The 21,384-nt window shown below is 52.0% G+C and overlaps 1 protein-coding gene across 1 annotated transcript in view; it reads left to right on the forward strand.

Annotated features, from left to right (window-relative positions):
- The first annotated feature begins 6,686 nt into the window (after nt 1-6,686).
- Nucleotides 6,687-21,384, forward strand: part of LOC103172674 (diacylglycerol kinase zeta-like) — a 71,442-nt gene continuing 56,744 nt past the window's right edge. The window contains exons 1-2 of the mRNA XM_042341649.1: nt 6,687-6,813; nt 17,459-17,557. Coding sequence (XP_042197583.1) covers nt 17,496-17,557 — 62 coding nt within the window. The 5' untranslated portion in view covers nt 6,687-6,813; nt 17,459-17,495. The remainder of the gene's footprint in view (nt 6,814-17,458; nt 17,558-21,384) is intronic.

The raw sequence follows: 21,384 nt of genomic DNA on the forward strand, positions 1-21,384 counted from the left end.
TCCTACCACTGCGCCAGGGCTGCCCAGTGGAATGGTGGCTTGAATGAACGAACTGCCCGGGTGGCGCAGGGAGCTGTCGGCCTCAGACGTTTCATCCAGGGCACGGACCATCAGGCACATGGGGTTCTGGGGGTGGGGGGGGGGTCGCCCGATGGTGCCCGGTGTGGGGAACGCGGACTGTTTAAGCACGGCGATGGGTTTCTCCATGTGTCAGACACCCAGCTGGCCACAAAAAATACTGTAGGCAAATCTAGCAGCCGGATTTGCATACCAAATGCTTCACAGACGGCCTCAAAATAATTGACTTAATTTCAGGGGGCGGAGGGGGAAGGGGATTGTTGACCCCTCCCTCCCTCCCTCCCTGGCTCGGGACGCTATCTGGCGTGAAGGGCGCAACGTAAATGAAAATAGTCATTGGCTCCTTCATCTGAAAGTCTAGCTTCCTGTTGAATATGTCGACACTGTCTGATGGAACCAACGTTTCAGGCTGAGAGCTCCACAATCTTACTCCCCTCCTAAGTTCCCCCGGCAGGCAATTGCGCACAGCAGCGTCCCGCAAACAGTCGTGAGCGACCAAATTATTCTCAGCTATTCCTTTTTTCAAAGGCGTTGTCACCCCCGGAAAAATCAACAACCACCACCAATCTGCCTGCAACCGATTTCCTACTTCCCGCTACGTAAGCAGACTCGTCGAAGTTAAGGAAACTTACCCAACGTTTCACCCTGGCCCGAGAATTGAACCCAGATCCTGTGGCTCGCGAGGCTAACCTGCTAACCGCTGAGCTGCGCGAGTTATCTACCTGTTAGGCACTTTTCGAGATTTTGGGGAGTTCTGAGTCAGACAGCGGTTGGAGAAGTGATAGGCTTCGCTATCAGCCAGATGCTGATGCGCCCTTTTTCAATGGTTTCTCACCAGAAATGTTAAAGATAAATATAGATACATATTGCTGTGGTTGCCTTGTCAGCAGGAAGTCTGAATGAGGAACTTGACGGGCGTGAATATCATTGAAAAACAATTCAGCACATTACACCGATATCGCCTTGTCTCGCGGCAAGTCCCTGTTTAAGTGAGCGAGCGAGCGACTCTCTCCTCCCCACCCACTCCACCACCCTCTCCGCGCGCCCCCCACCCCGTGGGAGTGATTCCGGAGGGAGCCATGTGGAAGATAAAGAAGTGGAATGTTCCTCCGACTCCGGCCGCGAGTCCCGTGAAAAGGTAGGGAGTAGAACCGGGTTCTGCGGGAACAGCTCGGTGCGTCCGGTCGGGCAATGCACTCCGCTCTGGTTTTTAAGGGGGATCTTGTCACGCGGATCACGGCTGCTGGGAGGTCTGTGGGAAGCCGTGTGTCAGCTCCACGGGACCTCAGTCCGGGATGTGTCGTGTCTCGTCAGGAAATAACTCGGCCTCTTTAGCTGCCGGCCGTCTGTGAATTGGGTTCGTTTGCCTTACACTGGGTCGGGGCAGGTCTACGAAGTGCAGCCGTTGTGTCAGGAGAGATGGCATCATTGTGCGTGTCTTGCGAGCGTGTCCTGCGTGCACGCGTGCTTTGTGTGCGCGCGAGAGCGAGGAAATGCAAGAGCGAGAGATTGCTGTGGTGCCCGTGATAATAATCCTCGCATTTGATACAGCGCCTCGTCAGATGATCGAGACGTCTCAAAACGCTTCACAGAATATACTGTAAAGTGGAGCGACTGCGTATTTTGTGGGCGAAACGCGGCAGCCGATTGCGCACGGCAGCGTCCCCCACAAACAGTCGTGGATCGAGTGACCAAATTATTTTTCTAAGGGATCATTACCCCCTGGAAAAGTGAGGCGAGCGGTCTAACCACTCAGCTACAGGACTCCGCAGGTCCCGTGCAGGTTTTGTGGTGTCGCCGTCTGCAAATTGGCTGCTGCTTTCGTCCACAAAATATACAGTTACTACACTTAACAGTAAACGCTGTGACCCGCTCCCCGTGAAGGACGCTATATAAAGCATGGTTTGAGTTCCTTATTGATGTGTTAAGTGGTCGTGTCGTGGTGGAGAGAGAGAGAGAGAGTCAAGTGCATTGTTGTGTTTACAAACTCCGATCGGGTGGAAGTGCCTCAAGTACGCTCAGTAGGAAATCGCTGTCAAGTCTCGTGTTTTTAAGTGATTAATAATATTAATAGTAACCCTCTCCTCGCTCCCACAAAACACACAGTCATTTCGCTTTACGGCATATCCTGTGAAGTGCTTTGAGACGTCTCGACGACGTGATAAGTCGCTTAATCGAATTATTATTATTGTTATTATTATTTGATGTGGCACCATTCAAATCAGGGAGTCCCAGAGCGCTTCACAGGATTTTACTGTCAAGTGTAGTGACTGTGTAACTTGTGCACAACGACGTTCCACAAAGTGGCCATGATGTGAACGACCCATTATGAAGAGGTGGGGAGGGGTGGGGGGGAATTGTTGGGGACAGAGGGCGAGAGAAACTTCCTTCTCTTTGAGGAGCGCAATGAGATCTTTAACGTCCACCAAATCGGGCACAGAGCGTCTCATCAGAAGTACGGCACCGCCAACAAAACGTTGCTTCTCTCTCTCTCTCTCTCTCCCCCTCATCCCGTCCTGTCCCAGCAAACGTATTGGAGCATCAGCCTCGACTGTTAGCTCAATGTCCTGATGTGGGGTTTGAACCCACAACCGACTGATCAAAGGGACCAAAAACTACTGACTGAGCCACACACTGATGTCAGAAATAGTTATCCAGTGAGGAGCTTGTCTTAATATTCCTGTCAACACTAAGAATATTTGCTTCTGCCGCAACTAAGTATTTTCCTCTCTTTCTGTCTTGGTCTCTCTCTCTCTCTCTCTCTCTGTCTCATTCAATCTCTTCTCACCCTCTCAGTCGTTTGTCCCTGTCTCTCTCTCTCGTCTCCCTCTCTTATTTCTGTCGCTACTCTCTCAGCCCCGAGTCTCTTTTTCCTTTCTTTCTTTCTTTCTTTCTTTTTTTTTTCTCTCTTTCTCTCTCTCTCTCTCCCTTTCTCCTGACCGCCCCGAATCAGCATCTCGTATGAAGAACCATCAACCTCTGGGTACGTCAGCTCTCCCTGGTTCAGCTCTTGTGTTTGCCGTGCCCGGCCGGGTGTCCCGACGGACGCAGAAACCCATCACCAGTTGCTTGAGGTTATCCAAACCATCTCGCTGTTGCCAAATTCCCGGCGAGTCTGTGCATCGTGTGGGTGGAACCTCTCTCAGTGAGACTGATAATCAGTCATTCCAATCACAGCCCCAGCAGAGCAGCACATACCTGGGGAGGGAGGGAAGGATGGAGAGAGGGAGTGGGTGTGTGTGGGGGGGGGGGGTGGTTTCCTAGCCCGGTGACGCTGCGGGTTTAATCCCAGGCCACCTCCCGTGCCCTGCGGGCGCTGTGTGTGTTGTGCCGAGCAACCTGCGGAGGGAAAGGAGGGGACGGGGAGCAATTAGCTGGGTTTCCCTGGGGCGACACATAGCTCAGCAGACAATTTGAAGCCACAAAGCTGTTAGGGAGGATATGTCACACGCCGTCGCAGGCAGCCGGCACTCTGCTGCTCTCAGCCTCGTTAGGAGCCTCCCCGCCTGTCTCCCTGCCCCCCTCCCTCACTGCCTGTCACCCTGCCCCCCTCCCTGCCCCACTCCCTCCCCGCCAGTCTCCCTGCCCCCCTCCCCCCTTGCCTGTCTCCCTCCCCGCCGGTCTCCCTGCCCCCTCCCTCCCTGGTTCTCACCCTGCCTGCTTGCTCGCTGGTGATTTTATTTATTACTATTATGGCTCGCTCTCTATCCAGTGTTTCAGACCAAATTATTCCACATATCCCTTAATTCTCACCAATGCATCTCTCCCCACCTCCCTCTAATCCCCTCCTCTCTCTCTCTCTCTCTCTCCCCACCACCTCCGCACCAGCACACCGCTCGGGATGTTGGGGTCTCTATGTCTGTAGTGAGGGTGGGGCGGTGGGGGTGGGGGGCGTTGCGGTCAGCCGGGCGTTTGACCCACGCGGAAACCCCATCACCGTGCTTTCGAACCTCCAGCCTGAACTGTGAGCTCGAAGTCCCCGGTGCGGAGCTTGTGAGCGACAAGACAACCTTCAGCCCCAGAGGACAAGGGCCTGCGAGCGACTGAGCCAAGTCGACACTTAGTTTAAACGTGCGTTAAAGATTGTTGCTCCGAATCTAAAGTGAGTCAGACTTCTGGCAGCTCCTCAAGGTCACAGACCCACACAGAGAGAGAGAGAGAGAGAGAAAGACGCCCCCAGATACAGTAAATAATACCCAGCCCTCGGGGAGCGTTCGCAGGCTGTGCAGTCGCTGAGCCGCGCTCAGTCAGACAGACAGACAGTCACATCTCGCTCGCTCCCACAAGGTTGTGGGGTTTAATTTCCACGGTGGTACTTGAGCTCACGGCCTCAGCTAAAACCCCAGCGCAGGACGGGGAAAGGGGGGAGTGTGTGAGCGGGGATGGGTGGTGGGGTGGGGGGGTGGTTTAATGCTGCTTTGGAATTGGACATGAACCTGATGCTCGGTTTGCGTCTGGTGAGGTGGACGTTAAAGATCCTGTTAAAGACACCACAGGGAAAGATTGATAATAATCCTTAATAATAATAATAATCCTTGCATTTGATATAGCGCTTTTCACGTCGGGAGGACATCCCAAAGCGCTTCACAGAACACACTGTAAAGTGAATTGACTGTACATTTGTGGGCGAACGCGGCAGCCAATTGCGCACAGCAATGTCCCACAAACAGTCGTAGATTGAAAATGACCAATTTATTATTGTTTTTGGTTTTTGGAGGGATTATTATTAGGCACTTGATGTAGCGTCTGGCATTTTTTACGGTCAGCCGGGGGGGGGTGTCTGACACACGCGGAAACCCATCACCGTTGCTTAAACGTCCCCAAACCAAAACTGAGATTTCCGGGCATCATCCCACCTACACCTGGAAATCCCAGAGATAGGTTGTTGGAATGGAACACTCTCTCTCTCTCTCTCTCTATCTCGCCCCGGAGGGACGCACCATGCTTACCTAATTCCAGGGAATATTAGGATCAGGTTGACCAGAGCCAAGGCTTGGGGATTTTAGAGTGTGCGTTGGGGTAACTGCCTGAGTTTAACCAACTAAAACTGCGTAACTTGCCATTAATAGTCTCTAAGCTTTCCCGCTGCTTGTCCACCTAGGACCACCGTTAGGGCTTCAGCTGTAGGGTTAACAGGAGCTGAGGGGGAGGATTCCCTGCCCCCAGTGACTGGTTGGCCCTTTCAGGTCACCCCCTCACCCGCCCAGGAGGACACACAACAATAATAATCCTTCCGTTTGATACGGCGCCTTATCAAGACTTAGAGACGTCTCAAAGCGCTTTACAGGATGTACTGTGAAGTGAATTGACTGTATATTTTGTGGGTGAATATCTGGGACAATGTGACATAACATAATACCACACTATAAAACTCGGGGCGCCCAAAAGTCATGAAACCATTTATTTTAATAACCGTAACTACAACAAAAAAAAAACCCAAATAGCATAATTTCTTTAAGACTTATCAGACGTTGTAATGGCATCGCGACTTTCTGGTCACCTTCGTGGTAGAATGTGCTGGCGTGAGCGCTCACATCACCTACAGATGTCGCTCCAAACACACACACACACGCACACGCACACACAGAGCCTGGAAATGGTATCTCATCCCATTCACAGCCTTGTGTTTGCTCCGTGTATGTGTATGTGTATGTGTGTGTGTGTGTGTGTGAGAGAGAGAGCGAGCGAGCGAGAGAGTGTGCGTACAGAGGCAGATCAGCAGGCAACTATCTGGGTCCTGTTGTTGCTCATTTTACGCACACACACACACACACAGAGAGCGGCTTGAAACTTCCTGTTCTGAGCGGGTAGCGAGCAAATCCCATTGGTATTTGGAGAGACAAGAGAGAGAGCGAGTGAGTGAGTGAGTGCTGAGTGTCAGCTTTGCTCCATCCATGACCTCAGGAACCCAGCGAGCAGCGTTGCACACAGCAGCGAGGAAACAGTTTACAGCGAACCAGCTAAATGTAAAGATATTTCTCTCTCTCTCTCTCTCTCTCTGTGTGTGTATACACAGACTATATATAGTCTGTTTTTTAAAAGAAAACTTTGCAAATGACTGCCGTTTCCTGGTGACTGCGACTTGCTGGGGCAACTTGGAACGTGTGTGTTTTTTTTTCTATTCATCTTTCTTTTTTTTTAAAAGATATTTTTATTTTTTTCGTGGCTGCCGCTTCTTGTCCGTTTCGCTTGGAGGAGAATATTTTTTGGACTCTGGGTCTCTTCCCTACCTCCCTCTCCCCCCCCTCCCTCTCCCTCTCCCTCTCTCTCTCTCTCTCTCCCCCTGAGACTGTGAATCGTTGTGAAGACATTTCTATTTAGAAGAAAAGGAATCTGTTTATATTTTTTATATTGCAAAACCAGCTCTATCTCAACGCCCCCCCCCGCCCTCTCCATCTTTCCCCCCCGCCCCCTCTCTCCCCCCTTCCCCCCCTGTCTCTCTCTCTCTCTGCATCCCTCCTCCTCTCCATCTCTCTCCCCCTCTCTAACTCTTCTCCCACTTCTCCCCCCCCCCACTCCTCCCTGTTGAGTGATGGACCAGAAAGGTGATGGCTTTCAGGAAGACCAGCCTGTGGTCTCTGGAGCCTCCTGCGACCTCCCCACGGCTATTGAGAGCCACAAGAGCCTGTCTCCTCACCATCCTCATCATCACCAGCACCATCATCTTCATCACCATCACCACCATCACTCCAGCAACAGCAAAACCTTCACGGGCCTCAAGCTTTTTGGGAGACGGTAAGTTTAGTGTAACGGAAACACACGCACACGTATGCGTAACACACATGTGTACACAGACATACACACGTACAGAGACACATACACTGACACATATATGCAGACACAGGAAATAAGGGGTCACAGGTGAGACGCATTATTACCCACCCCCATAGCCCAGCATCATCTGTCAGGGAATTTATTTTTCTCCTGTTTTTTTGTGGACGAGGGCAAAAGGGAAAGAGTGCGACTGTGCGTTGGTGTATGTGTGCGGGTGTGTGTGTGCGCGCGGGTTGTGTGCGTGGTCACTTGCCACATACGGATCAAGTTTCTCTGCGTTAAAAGTCCACGGATGTTTGTCTGATTATTGTTTCCATTTACCCTGAGTCACTGTGAAGTGATCAGACACTTTATGCATCTGTGTGGGTCTCTCCTTCTGGCTCACTCTCTCTCTGTCTCTCTCTCTGTTCCTCTCACTTTCTATGTGTGTCTCATTGTCTGTCTCGGTCCTTATTTCTGTCCGTCTTTCTCTCTATCCCTCTAGATGTCTTCGTGCCTGTCTCTCTGTATCTATCTATCTCGCTCTCTGTCTGTCCTGTCTGTCTGTCAGTGTCTCTCCTCCGTTCTATCCTGTGGTAGCACCTCTATATCTCTCTCTGTCTCTGTTTGTGTTTCTGTTCTCTTCCTCTGTCCGTACAACATATCCTACATATATTTACTGTATAATAGACCTCGCAGTAACGTGATAAGGCGCTATAATAATCCTTGCGTTTGATATAGCGCCTTATCAAGTCATTGTGACGTCTCAAAACGCTTCACAGGAATATACTGTAAAGTGAATTAATTGACTGTATATCTTGTGGTCTATATCAAATACAAGGACTATTATTATTATTATTACTATTATTTTAGCCTCGTTGCTGGTGCTCAATCAATAAGGGAGGGAGGGAGCTGGAGACGGGTGGTTAGGGCTGAATGAACAGGATCCGTTGGGATACTCTTGACAGAAAACCCCTTGGTTCCCCGTGTGGCGCTCAGCTTGCGGTGTGGTTGATTTGACCGGCGTTAAATGGTGCCTCTCGCACAGCACCTACGACGCTCTCAAAAGCCTCGTAGTGCTTCAGGGGCAAATTGCTGTCGAGTGTAGGGACTGTGCGCTCATCAAATGTGGCCGCTGCTTTGCGCCCAGCGACGTCCCACAAACAGCCGTGAAGCGAGTGGCCAACTTTCTCTGGGGGGCAATTTGGGGAAGATAATTGGCAAAAGAACCAGAGGAGAGATGAGGTGAGTTTTTTTGACTCAGCAAATTTTTACGACCTGGAATGGTTGTGTCGTTGGTCACTTCAATCCACGGCTGTCTGTGGGACGCTGCCGTGCGCGATTGGCTGCTGCGTTTCCCCAAAAACACACAGTCAATTGACTTTCCAGCGTATCCTGGGAAGCGCTTTGAGACGTCTTGAAGACGTGATGAGGCGCTGTGTCAAATGCAAGGATTATTATTAGTAGTGTTATCATAAAATTGTCGGCTAGGACACAGAGAGAGAGAGAGAGAAACTCCCTTCTTTTTTTTGATAGCTCCGCGGGATCTTTTACACCCACCTGAACAGCGCACGAATGGGAAGCTCGGTTAAACATCTCGTCCGAAGAACGGCGCCTCAGTCAATGGCGTTTCCTGAGTTCCGCACTGGAGGGTCAGCCTAGACTGTGAGCTCGAAGCCCCCGAAGCTTCTGACCCCGGACAGGGGTGAGAGTGCCAGCGAACCGGGCTGGCATTAGGCCCGTCCCTTCTCGAGCTGGCACCAAGGCGGAGATACAGTGCCGATCATCGCCCGGGTGACAGCCCTTTATGTCCATGTGGAGTCCTGTAGCTCAGTGGTTAGAGCGCTCGCCTCGCAAGCGAGAGGACCAGGGGTTCGATTCCTGGGCAGGGCAAAACCTTAGGCAAGTTTCGTTACTCCACACGCCTCTGTTTACCCAGCAGTGAGTAGCAACTCGGTTGTCAGTCGATTGGCGGATTGCTTTCCGGGGATTAAAAATCCTTCAAAATAATAATAATAATTTGGTCAATCAATCCACTGTTTTTTGTGAGACGCTGCTGTCCGCAATCAGCTGCCGCGTTTCGCCCAGAAAACAGAGCCAATTGACTTCACAGTGCATTCCGTGAAGCGCTTTGAGATGTCTCGAAGATGTGATAAGGCGCTGTATCAAATGCAAGGATTATTGTTAATAATGATATTAATTATTATTGAAACGCGAGCTTCAGGAGGTTATTTATTGGTGTTGGCTTGTGGTGGCTGAACTTCCCAACCCCAAACACGCGAGTAGCCAGAAAGCTGCAACAGCAATTTCTCAACCCAGAAAATAATGAGTTGTGAAATGTTGAACGAATCTTCCAACAAAGTGGGATGTCTCAACTCCCGGAAATCCCACCTGCCTGACTGTCCGTCCGTCCGTCCATCAACGTGGGTTCTTGCCCCCCCCCCCCACTGTCCTGGCCTCGATCACCCTTCCTGGCCAAACCTTCCCCCCCGTTCCCAGCTGGTAATCCCCCTACAATGATGACAATCATTCGGCTTTCAGATGAGACGTTAAAAACCGATCTCCCCGGTCTGCCTGTTCAGTTACAGATCCTTTGCGCTGTTTGAAAGGAGAAGAGAGTTTCTCCCGGTGTTCGACATTCCCCCCACTCCCCCCACAGATAAAATCGTTCACTCAACTTTATGGCTGTTTGTGGGACACTGTTGCGTGCAACTGGCTTTTCACCCACAAAATATACAGTCACGCCACTTACAGTATATCCGTCTCGATTATTCTTATCTGGTATTTGATACACGGCTTATTAGATTGTCAAAGAGCCTCACTTCCAAAGCCCTCCATGGCCTTGTCCGCTCCTACTTCTTTGACCTGCTGAGCCCCTATCAACCTGACCGCTCCCTCCCCCCAACCGGCTCTGGTCTGCTCCAGGTCTCCCGCCTGACCCCCCCCTAGCATCAGCGGCCGGACCTTCAGCCTCTCCACCCCCACCCTTTGCCTCGCTCCCTCTCTTGCGTCCTCCAACACACAACCTCCTTATTGACCGCTCTTTCAGCCGCCCTCACACCCTCTCTGCCCCTGCCTCATCCCCACCCTGCCCCCCCACACCCCCCCAACGCTTGGGTCCTGATCTCTTACTGTCCAGAGCCTTGGGACTTCCGCCCGACGTGAAAGGCGCTTTACAAATGTAATTTTGTTGTTGTTGTTGTAAAGTGTAGTGACTGTGTATTTTGTGGCTAGCACATTGGAACTTTGCCAGCGCAATAACACAGTCACTGCACTTGGCAATAAAAACTGGGAAGTGCTTTGAGCTTCCTGACATATCACATGCAAGGATTATTATTTGTTGATAAGTGGGGGAGCGGAGGGGGGTGGTGGGGGACAAAGGCGGGAACCTCAAGGTTAGGGAAGAAAACCATCTGCTGCTTATCTGGATTTTGCAAGAGCTTTTCCTGCTGATAAAGGGGAGGGGAGTCTTGTGAAATTACCGGCAACGTCAAGTGGATTCAATCCTACCGCGGCTTACGTGCTGCTTACCTTGTGCTGCGCCCCCTCTCGCTCTCCTTACTCCCTCCCCGTCCCTCCCTTTGAATGGTGTAGCTGCAAATTTGGTTTCCGTTAACATAGCACAGACACGATGGAGAGAGAGAGGGGGGGAGAGTAGGGAATGGGGTTAGAGTAGAGAGTTCCAGTGGGGGAGCGAGCCCCAGCACAGACACGATGGAGAGAGAGAGAGCGAGAGAGTAGGGAATGGGGTTAGAGTAGAGAGCTCCAGGAGGGGAGCGAGCTCCAGCACAGACACAATGGAGAGAGAGAGAGAGAGAGAGGGAATGGAGTTAGAGTAGAGAGCTCCAGTGGGGGAGCGAGCCCCAGCCCAGACACGATGGAGAGAGAGAGAGCGAGAGAGAGTAGGGAATGGAGTTAGAGGAGAGAGCTCCAGTGGGGGAGCGAGCCCCAGCCCAGACACGATGGAGAGAGAGAGAGCGAGAGAGAGTAGGGAATGGGGTTAGAGTAGAGAGCTCCAGTGGGGGAGCGAGCCCCAGCCCAGACACGATGGGAGAAAGAGCAGGGAAAGGGGTTGGAGTAGCAGAGCTCCAGATGGGCCAAATACTGTAAACATTCTGTGCTGTAGACCGAGCCTGTGTCGGGGCTGGAGTTCGCTGTAAGACAGGTGCTCTGTTTGTGATATGTTTGCTGTCGTGGTCAAAAGATTTCTGGATTGCATGCCAGAAATTCCTGGCTGTAAACTGTGGGTGGCACTGGGAATTGGGGTAAGAAGAGTCTGGTATCAGCCTTGCTGCAGAGGCTGATTTTTGTGGAGGTCTTGACGGACCGAACCGCCGATCTGAACACGGATAAAACCCCTGAACGTTTAACCCATTTGGAGTCCCGTAGCTCAGCGGTTAGAGGGCTCGGCTCGCAAGCGAGAGGACCTGGGCTCGATTCCCGGCCGGGGCGAAACCTTGGGCAAGTTTCCTTACTCGACACTCACCCCTGATAATGATCCCTCAAGGAAAAGAAAAGATAATCAATTGGTCACTGCGATCCACGACTGTTCGTGGGACGCTGTCGCGTGCAATTGGCTGCCGCGTTTCGCTCACAAAATATACAGACACTCCACTTTACGGTAGATTCTGTGAAGCGCTTCAAGACGTCTCGAAGACGTGACGTGATAAGGCGCTATATCAAATGCAAGGATTATTATTATTATTATTATTGCTCACACGCAATTGAGCCAATTCTGCGCCATGTGTAAACTCTGTGTAAATACAAGGTCTTTTAATTCGATAATTATCTACCAGTGAAATAGTACGGTTGTACAGCTATAATAATACAATTAACATTTTTCACTGGTTGATAATCACCGATGCGCCATATAGACTCCATTGCGTGTGAGTGCGCGTGCTTTACATGCGACTTATAATATCCCTGTGTTGCTGGTATGGTTCAGTGCTGAGAGACGTCCTCACGATGCGAAAGGATTTGTATCAATACAAATTTTGTTCTATAGTTTACATATACTTTGAGTATTGTGTCATATCAATGTGCGCATCTTTGCGTGTGTGTGTGTCTAGTTGGGCCTGTGTGTATCTATGAGGGCCTGTGTGTGTCTGTTTGCGCACGTGCATGCATGAGTGCACGCGTGTGTGGGTGTCTGTGGGCGCGCATCAGTCCGCGTCTGTGCGTATTGTGCTTGTGAGAGTTTGTGTGTGTGTGTCCGTTTGTGAGCGCGTGTGGGTGTCTGGGCGTGTATCAGTCCGCGTCTGTGTGTATTGTGCTTGTGAGAGTTTGTGTGTGTCTGTTTGTGAGTGTGTGTGGGTGTCTGTGGGCGTGTATCAGTCCGCGTCTGTGTGTATTGTGCTTGTGAGAGTTTGTGTGTGTGTGTCCGTTTGTGAGCGCGTGTGGGTGTCTGTGGGCGTCCATCAGTCCGTGACTGTGTGTGTCGTGTTTGCCAGAGTTTGCGCGCGTGTGTGTGGGTGTGTGTGTGTGTGCAAGGTACCAATCAGACCACACAATTAATGGCTTGGGCTGTGTTTTCAGTGCTATCAGCCGTGTGATCGGCACAGGGCAGTGAGAACACATGTTGCTCAGTTTAATTATTTCTTTGAACAAATAGTTTATTGGAGCACGGGATTCTGTAAGATCTTATCGATGGGGACGACAGGCTGCAAGCAAGAGGTGCGCTCTTTGTCCACAGGTTAACTCATTCCACGGGTGTTCGAACACATGGGCATGGTTTTCTTTGGGCACGTGTGTGTGCACGCGTGCTCAAGCGGTGTCGGCTCTTATACTTAGGGTTAGAGAGAAAAAACATTCAGGCGCTGTTTGCTCCTAATTACTCTCCAGAAATCTGCTGGAAGTTTCCAGGACTGGGGGCGACTGGGTGAGGACAAACTTGTCTCCTGAAGGCAAACAGCCCAGTAGCAGATGGTGTTGAGGCTCACATGATGGGAGTGCTGGGGAAGATAAGGGGGTCAGACACGTTCAAACTGGAAGAAGAACTTGAAAGCCTAACGGAGGTCTGTAGAGTAGTGGTTGGAGCAATCGCTTGGAAGTTTGAGGAACCTGGGTTCGATTCCCAGAGAAGGGCAAAACCTTAGGCAAGTTTCCGTACTCCACATGCCTCTGTTTCCCAGCGGTAAGTAGGAACCCGGTTGTTAGGTCGATTAGTCATAATAATCCAGAGCAAAAAAATTGGGTCGTTCAGTCCACGGCTGTTTGTGGACACGCCTGCCTCGTTTCGCCCCAGAATACACAGTCACTCCACTTTACAGTGTATCCTATGAAGCACTTTGCAATGTCTCAAGGATATGCTGAGATGCTGCATCAAAACCATGATTATTATTATTACTATTGTCGTCGTGTTTCCCCGTGTTGCTGGTGAAGGGAGCTGTGAGTGACCGGTGCTGGTGTGTGTTGTGTTGGCTGCTGTCTGTGCTCGTGGTGATTGATGTGCGTTCGAGGCAGTGTCCAGTCTCTAATGGTGCGTGTAATGGCTGTGTTATTGCAGGATTGATGGCGTGTGCTGGTTAATGGTGTGTAGAACTAGGCAGAGCATTGGCACTTATGGGCCAGGACACGGGTTGGGAGTGGGGGTGGTGGTGGGGGGGGTTCAAGTCTGACCCGTGTATCGCCACCAGGTATGGGTGGGGGTGCGGGGTGGTTGGGGTAGGGGGGGTGAGGCTTCTCTCGTCTTGTTTTGGGAAGCGCTTCCTTACTCCACACGTGCCTCTGTTTACCAGCAGTCAGTAGGAACCCGGTTGTTAGTCGGTTGGTGGATCGCTTTCCGGGAGTAATAATCCCTCAAAAAAAAATCAAGTCACTCAGTTCACGCCTGATTGTGGGGACGCTGTTGTGCGCAATTGGCTGCCGCGTTTCGCCCACAAAATACACAGTGACTACACTTTTCCAGCATGTCACGTGAAGCGCTTTGGATTATTATTATTATTGTTATTATGATTGTAGAAAACCCAGGACGCAGGAGGAGGCCACTCGGCCCAAAGCCTGCGCTGGTATTGGCTTGTCCGCAGCTTGTGGAGACTAATCCCTCCAAAAAAATTAAAAAAAACAATAATAAATTGGTCATTTTCAATCTACGACTGTTTGTGGGACATTGCTGTGCGCAATTGGCTGCCGCCTTCGCCCACAAATATACAGTCAATTCACTTTACAGTATGTTCTGTGAAGCGCTTTGGGACGTCCTCCCGACGTGAAAAGCGCTATATCAAATGCAAGGATTATTATTATTAATATTATTATTGGCGTCAATGGCGGTGATCAAACCCAGTGTCCTGGCCTCTGTCAGGAACTCTCTCTCTGTGTGAACGCGCCTGAGGCTGAAGCTTTATTCCCTGTGTCTCTCTGTTGATTCCTCACATTCCTTTGGCAATGTAAGCGACTGGCGAGGTCTGGACCCTCCCCATGAAGTGTTCCCTCCCCCCCCCACCCCCCACCAACCCCCTCCACTCCCGCTCTGAGCCCGATGGTACAGCCTGGGATGTCCACCTCTACAGGTACAGACAGGACCTCGGTTTAACGTCTCGTCTGATGGATGGCATCTCCGACAATGCCGCATTCCCCCACTCCATCCCCCCAATCTCCAACCTCTCCCCCCCAGACTCCCAGCATTAAACTGAGAGTCAGTCTAGACTGTGAGTTCAATTTCCTGACATGGGGCTTGAACCCACACGAGTGAATCGTGATAAAGCCCGAGAATGGCGGAACAGGCTCGAGGGGCTGAATGACCTACTCCTGTTCCTATGCTAGTAACTGACCGACTGAAGCCCTGGATCACCAGACAGACACAGACACAGATACAGACAGACAGACACACACAGACAGACACACACACACATGGACAGACACAGACAGACAGACAGACAGACACACAGACACACAGACAGACACACAGACACACAGACAGACACAGAGACAGAGAGAGAGAGAGAGAGAGGCCGGGATGTGATACTTTGGTCAGATGGGATCGGCTGATCAACTCAGTTTCACTCAGTGTCATTCTAAACCTTGGCCGCATGTGGTTGTCACTTCCTGTTCAGTCGAGAGTCGGACGATCAACACCCGGAACATTTTGTGTTATTGATTGTGGTTATGAGATGGGACGGGTGGAGCGGGCGGGGGGGAGGGGGGAGGGGGGGCCGAACGAGTTGGGAGGGGAAGTGGAGAGAATGAGAGAACGGGATGGATGGGATGATGACAGGGAGGTTACGGGAGGTCTGATGGGATGAGGATGGTGGGGGTGGGGGGAATGTGGCGGCTGTGTGATTTGCCCCCCCCCCCATTCCAAGCCAGACAGCGCTCTGTCTTTGGCCTTCACTGTGGGGAGAGACCAAGTGCTCCACACAGTTCAAAGGGTTGATGTACAGGGCTGTATATGTCTATTATTATTGTTATTATTACTATAGGGTTGAGGTGCTGTGTATACGGAGTTAAGGTGCTGTGTATACGGAGTTAAGGTGGCGTGTGTACGGGGTTGAGGTGGTGTGTGTACGGGGTTGAGGTGGTGTGTGTACGGGGTTGAGGTGGTGTGTGTACGGGGTTGAGGTGGTGTGTGTACGGGGTTGAGATGGTGTGTGTACGGGGTTGAGGTGGTGTGTGTACGGGGTTGAGGTGGTGTGTGTACGGGGTTGAGGTGGTGTGTGTACGGGGTTGAGGTGGTGTGTGTACGGGGTTGAGGTGGTGTGTGTACGGGGTTGAAGTGGTGTGTGTACGGGGGTTGAGATGGTGTGTGTACGGGGTTGAGGTGGTGTGTGTACGGGGTTGAGGTGGTGTGTGTACGGGGTTGAGGTGGTGTGTGTATGGGGTTGAGGTGGGGTTGACGTGACTGCTGGAGTCGAACCAAGCTGGAAGCACATCGCTTGCCCATTGAGAGCACTGCTTGTCCAGCTTGGACAACCTTACCAGTTGGCTTGTGGTGGGTGGGGGGTTGGGGGGGTGAACAGGAGCTGAGAGGGAGGATTCCCAGCCCCCAGTGACTGGTCTGGCCCTTCCAAGTGCTGCTGATGAGCCCGACTGGGCTGCTTTCAGCAACAACAACAACAACAACGACGACGATGACGACTTAGCTGGAGTGATGTCTCGGAGCGCCGGGATCCTAGCTCAGGAACCGGACAACCGAGACCGCCACAGAGAGCTGGAGACGTCTCCTGTACACTGCGTGTGGATAAGGACATCCTCCCCGACCCGCAAGGCGCTATATAAACACACGTTGTTGTTGTTGTTGTTGTTAAGGGGCGGTGGCAAGGCTGACACTGCACTGACCTGCTCACTGCTGCCCGCTGGCCCTCGCCCCCAGGAAGGGCAGCCCGTCTCGGTCGCAATGACACCGCGTCTGTCTGAGCGAGAGAGAGAGAGAGAGAGAGAGAGCGAGAGGCTGGCAGGATGGACTCCTGCGCTCCGCTGAGTTAGCTGGTCACGGTGGGCGTGTGCGTGGGTGTGTCTGCGTCTGTACGTGAGAGAACAGACGTGCGTACGTGGTGTGTGGTTGTGTGTGTGTATACACACACACGTGCACTTCATGCTCAGTTAATATTGTGTGTGACTTTCCTTAACATCCATCTCCCTCCCTCCCTGCTCTTACTCCATCACTCTACACCCTCACACTGCGCAGAGAGAGAGTCACCTACAGAGTGAGAGATGCTCCGTTCCACCTCCCCACCCCCCTCTCTCTCTCTCTCTCTCTTTCTCTGCCACACTCTCGCCCTCCTCTCCTGACACCAGCACAGCCTTGTGCTCTCAGCCTCGTGAGTGCACATAGAGGTCTCCTTGTGGGGTTGTTGGTCTGAGCTTCACATACACTGTGATCATTATCACGGCTCTGTCTCGTACGGTACAGAGTTGAACTGACAATGCGATTGAGCCCTGTGTGTGTGTGTGTGGGTGTGTGTGTGCGTGTTGGGGAGTGTGCGTCACTGTGCGAGGGGTGCATTGTGAGAGGTCTGTGGATCTGCATGTAACGAGCAGGGGTCCTGTAGCTCAGTGGTTAGAGCACTCGCCTCGCAAGCGAGAGGACCCGGGTTCGATTCCCGGCCAGGGGGCGAAACCTTAGGCGAGTTTCCTTACTCCACGCGCCTCTGTTTGTCCGGCAGTGAGTAGGAATCTGGTTGTGAGTCGATTGGCGGATCGCTTTCCGGGGGTAATAACCCCTCAAAAAAATTGGTCGCTTCAGTCCACGACTGTTTGTGGGGACGCTGCTGTGCGTAATTGGCTGCCGCATTTCGCCCACAAAATACACAGTCAATTCACTTTACAGTATACCCTGCGTAGCGCTTTGAGCCATCCCAATAACTCGATAAGGTGCTGTATGAAATGCCAGGATTATTATTATTATCATTATAACCGACTGTTACTGTCGTCCTATGATGTGCGTCTAACTCGCGAGGTTGGCAAGAGGATTTCTAAAACGGTGACTCCCGAGCGTGTGCGGTGTGATCTGAAACCTCACCCGAGCCAGGCTTGCACGTCTCGCACGATCTTGTGCAAAAATTCCTAAACGCAATCCACCACCCCCCCCCTCCCTCCCCGCCCCCCCACTATCGGGGACACGGGGGTGGGGGGGTGTGGGGGGGTGGTCTGGGTACGATCCCGTGATAACCTGAGGTCGTTCTCTCACCAGGGTGCGGCTGACTCCCAGGGGGGTAATTCCTTACCTGATGGGTCTGAGGCACGGCCGGCGTGGATCCAGGAAGATAAAACGCAGCCCGGCCGTCTATAAGTACGTGGCTTTTTATTTGCTGCACATCCGTGCGTTGGCCTTTGCTCAAATACCCACCCGTCCACTTACACACACAGATTGCTTCATAGACTGGAGTCTCGGAGCTTAGCAGCTCAGCGGTTAGAGCCCTCGCCTCGCAAGCGAGAGGACCCGGGTTCGATTCCCGGCAGGGCATAAGTTTCCTTATGCTTACCCATACCCAGCAGTAAGTAGGAACCCGGTTGTTAGCCGATTGGCAGATCGCTTTTCCGGGGGTGGGGGTGGGGTGTGTGGGGGTAATAATCACTCCAAAATACAATTTGGTCACTCAATCCGTGACTGTTTGTGGGACGCTGCTGTGCGCAATTGGCTGCTGCGTTTCGCCCGCAAACCATACAGTCAATTCACTTTACAGTGTGTTCTGTGAAGCGCTTTGAGACGTCTAGAAGACGTAATAAGGCGCTGTATCAAATGCGAGGATGATTGTCTTACATAGTATTATACAGCATCTGCTCTCAGTCTCTGGAGTGTCCCTCTCCCTCCATCGTTGAGACTCTGCCCTCTGCTCCCCAGCCCTGTGCCCTGTGCTCTGGCCACCTCCCCTCGGTTACCTGAACACCTGTCGTTCACTGACTGACGTTTACTACCTCATCTCCTCGCATGGGGCAGTGTGATGGAGACAGAGTAAAGCTCCCTCTACACTGCGCGTCCACACTCCCAGGTCAGGGTTAGCGACACAGTAAAGCCCCTCTACACCGTCCCTCCACGCTCCCAAGTCAGTGACAACACGTGTAGATCGGTAGGTGAGGGCCAAGGCTTGGGAACCCCAGAGTGTGCAAGGGAGGGAGGGGGTTGGTGGGGGGTGTAACTGCTGGGGTTTAACCAGATAAATTGGCACAGTTTGTGGAGAATCAGGAAAGCGGAGATGAAAATGGCAAAGGAGTCTTCTTTATAATAATCCCTCCAAAACCAAAAACAATAATAAATTGGTCATTTTCAATCTACGACTGTTTGTGGGACATTGCTGTGCGCAATTGGCTGCCGCGTTCGCCCACAAATATACAGTCAATTCACTTTACACTGTGTTCTGTGAAGCGCTTTGGGACCTCCTCCCGACGTGAAAAGTGCTATATCAAATGCAAGGATTATTATTATTATTGGCGTCAATGGCGGTCAAACCCAGTGTCAGGAACTCTTTCTCTGTGTGAACGCGCCTGAGGCTGAAGCTTTATTCCCTGTGTCTCTCTGTTGATTCCTCACATTCCTTTGGCAATGTAAGCGACTGGCGAGGTCTGGACCCTCCCCATGAAGTGTTCCCTCCCCCCCCCACCCCCCACCAACCCCCTCCACTCCCGCTCTGAGCCCGATGGTACAGCCTGGGACGTCCACCTCTACAAGCGCTATATCAAATGCAAAGGATTATTATTATTATTATTATTTAGGCAAATCTCCTTTGATGTTATCACGCTGGTTGTATTGTGGCTTTAACCCACCAGATGGCAGAAGTGTACTGGGTATGTGCTGTGCAGCACTCGGGACAGAGCACAAACACACAGGTCCAAATAGAGGACAATTTGTATATGTGTGTGTGTGAGTGAGTGAGTGTGTAAGGGCCTTGGGAGCTTATCTCTGAGGTGTATTTATTGTGTTTATATCCAGTATGGTTCTGTCTGTCTGCCTGTTCAGGTGAACGTTATAATAAATATAATTATAATAATCCTTGCATTTGATACAGCGCCTTATCACGTCGTTGAGCATATAAAGTGAAGTGAATTGATTGTATATTTTGTGGGCCAAGTGTTGAAGGTCGCCCGGCTCTGTTGGAAACGAGAAGGGAGTATCTCTCTCCTGACGTCCTGGCCAACAATATCCCCCAAATAAGAATTGGTCGGTCATTTCGCGGCTATTGCGCAAATTGTGCTCCTGTGTTTTGCCCACAAACACGCGGTGACTCGCATTTTCGCGGTGAATCCCACGAAGCGCTTTGAGACGTCTTTCTGACGTCTGTGCCAAATGCGAGGATTGTAAGGGGTTATTGCTGTTGTGTCGTGTACAGTCTCTCGCTCAGTTATTGCCTGTGAGTGAGTTGATGGTGGATGGTCGGAGAGGAAAGCACTGGGTTTAAGGCGTGTTGGTTATTTCTGGTCCACGTGCTGCATAAAGTCTCGAGTTCTGTGTCTCCCTTCTCCCCCCCCCCGCCCCCCCATCCTCTCCTCTCCCCGCACCTCCAGCTGCTCTCTGTTTGTTCCCACACTCACGCTCTCCCAGGGCGCTGACGTGCTCTGCTCCTGACCCTGTATTGGCCTGTGTTGTGTTTCCATCGACGTTTGCAGGCCCCAGTGAGAGATTCCTATCACCGCTCCCCCCCCCCCCCCCCCACCGCAACCATCGAATGATGTGGTACGTCGCTACATCAAATGCAAGGATTAGTATTATTATTATTTTAACTGCCAGAGGAAGCATTTTGGAACAAGTCAGTGTGTGAGGGAGGGAGTGTCCGAGGGAGGAACGTGAGTGTCCGAGGGCGGGAGTGTCCGAGGGAGGGAGGGGGGTGAGTGTGCGAGGAAGGAAGGGGTGAGTGTGCGAGAGTGGGAGGGAGGGAGTGAGTGTGCGAGAGTGGGATGGAGGGGGTGTGGGAGGGAGGGAGTGTGCAAGGGTGGGGAGGGAGGGAGGGAGGGAGGGAGGGGGGTGAGTGTGCGAGGAAGGAAGGGGTGAGTGTGCGAGAGTGGGAGGGAGGGAGTGAGTGTGCGAGAGTGGGATGGAGGGGGTGTGGGAGGGAGGGAGTGTGCAAGGGTGGGAGGGAGGGAGTGTGCGTGCGAGGGAGGGAGGGAGGGAGGGAGGGAGGGAGAGAGGGAGAGGGTCAGCCTGCTCTGGATGTGAGCGGCAGTCAGCGCAGTGTTTGGGTTTGGGTTGAAGGGCTGTTTGTGAAGCTGAAAGTGTGAGATGGGGAGGAAGTGCTCGGCTCGGCTCGGCTCGGCTCAGTCACCGGCTGCGTTCGAGAATCTCGTGTGGTTTTGATGATTCATTGAGATGCTATTTAGCTTCCGAGGCTGCAAACCCTGCGGTGCACTGAGCAGCCCGAGGGCCCGCGAGGGGACATCAGCACAGCACAGCACCCTCTCACCTCAACTCCCTCCCTCGCTCCATCACTCCATCCCTCTCCCTCCTGCTGCATACTGCCCTCAGTCACACACGCTCTAACCCCCCCCCCACACATATTACACGCTCTAACCCCCCCATATTACATGCTCTAACTCCCCATATATCTCATGTTCTACCCCTCATATCACATGCTCTAACCCCCTCCATTATAACACACTCTAACCCCCCATATCATACACTCTAACCCCACATATTACACACTCTAACCCCCATATCACATCCTCTAACCCCCCCCTTATATCACATGCTCTAATCACCTGATATCACACTCTCTAACCCCCCCATATCTGATGCTCTACCCCCTCATATCACATGCTCTAACCCCCTCCACATATAACACGCTCTAACCCCCACATATCACACTCTAATCCCCCCCATAACACATGCTCTAACACCCCACTTCACACGCTCTAACCCCACGCATATCACACTCTCTAACCCCCCCCATCTCACACGCTCTAACGCCCCCCCCTCGCCATATCACACGCTCTAACTCCCTCCCCCAGCGATACAGCTGCATTCTCACCCCTTAACAGACACGTACATGAGAGCGACCGAGATTGCGAGAAGAGAGATAAGAATGAGAGGTGGGGGTGGGGGAAAGGGTGAGTGAGAGAGGGGAGAGACATACAGAGAGAAGAGAGAGAGAAAGAGAGAGTGAGTGAGAGAGAGGGGGGGAGAGAAAG

This window comes from Callorhinchus milii, unplaced genomic scaffold, assembly GCF_018977255.1.
Source record: "Callorhinchus milii isolate IMCB2004 unplaced genomic scaffold, IMCB_Cmil_1.0 Scaffold17, whole genome shotgun sequence".
In the NCBI taxonomy this organism is placed as follows: Eukaryota; Metazoa; Chordata; class Chondrichthyes; order Chimaeriformes; family Callorhinchidae; genus Callorhinchus; species Callorhinchus milii.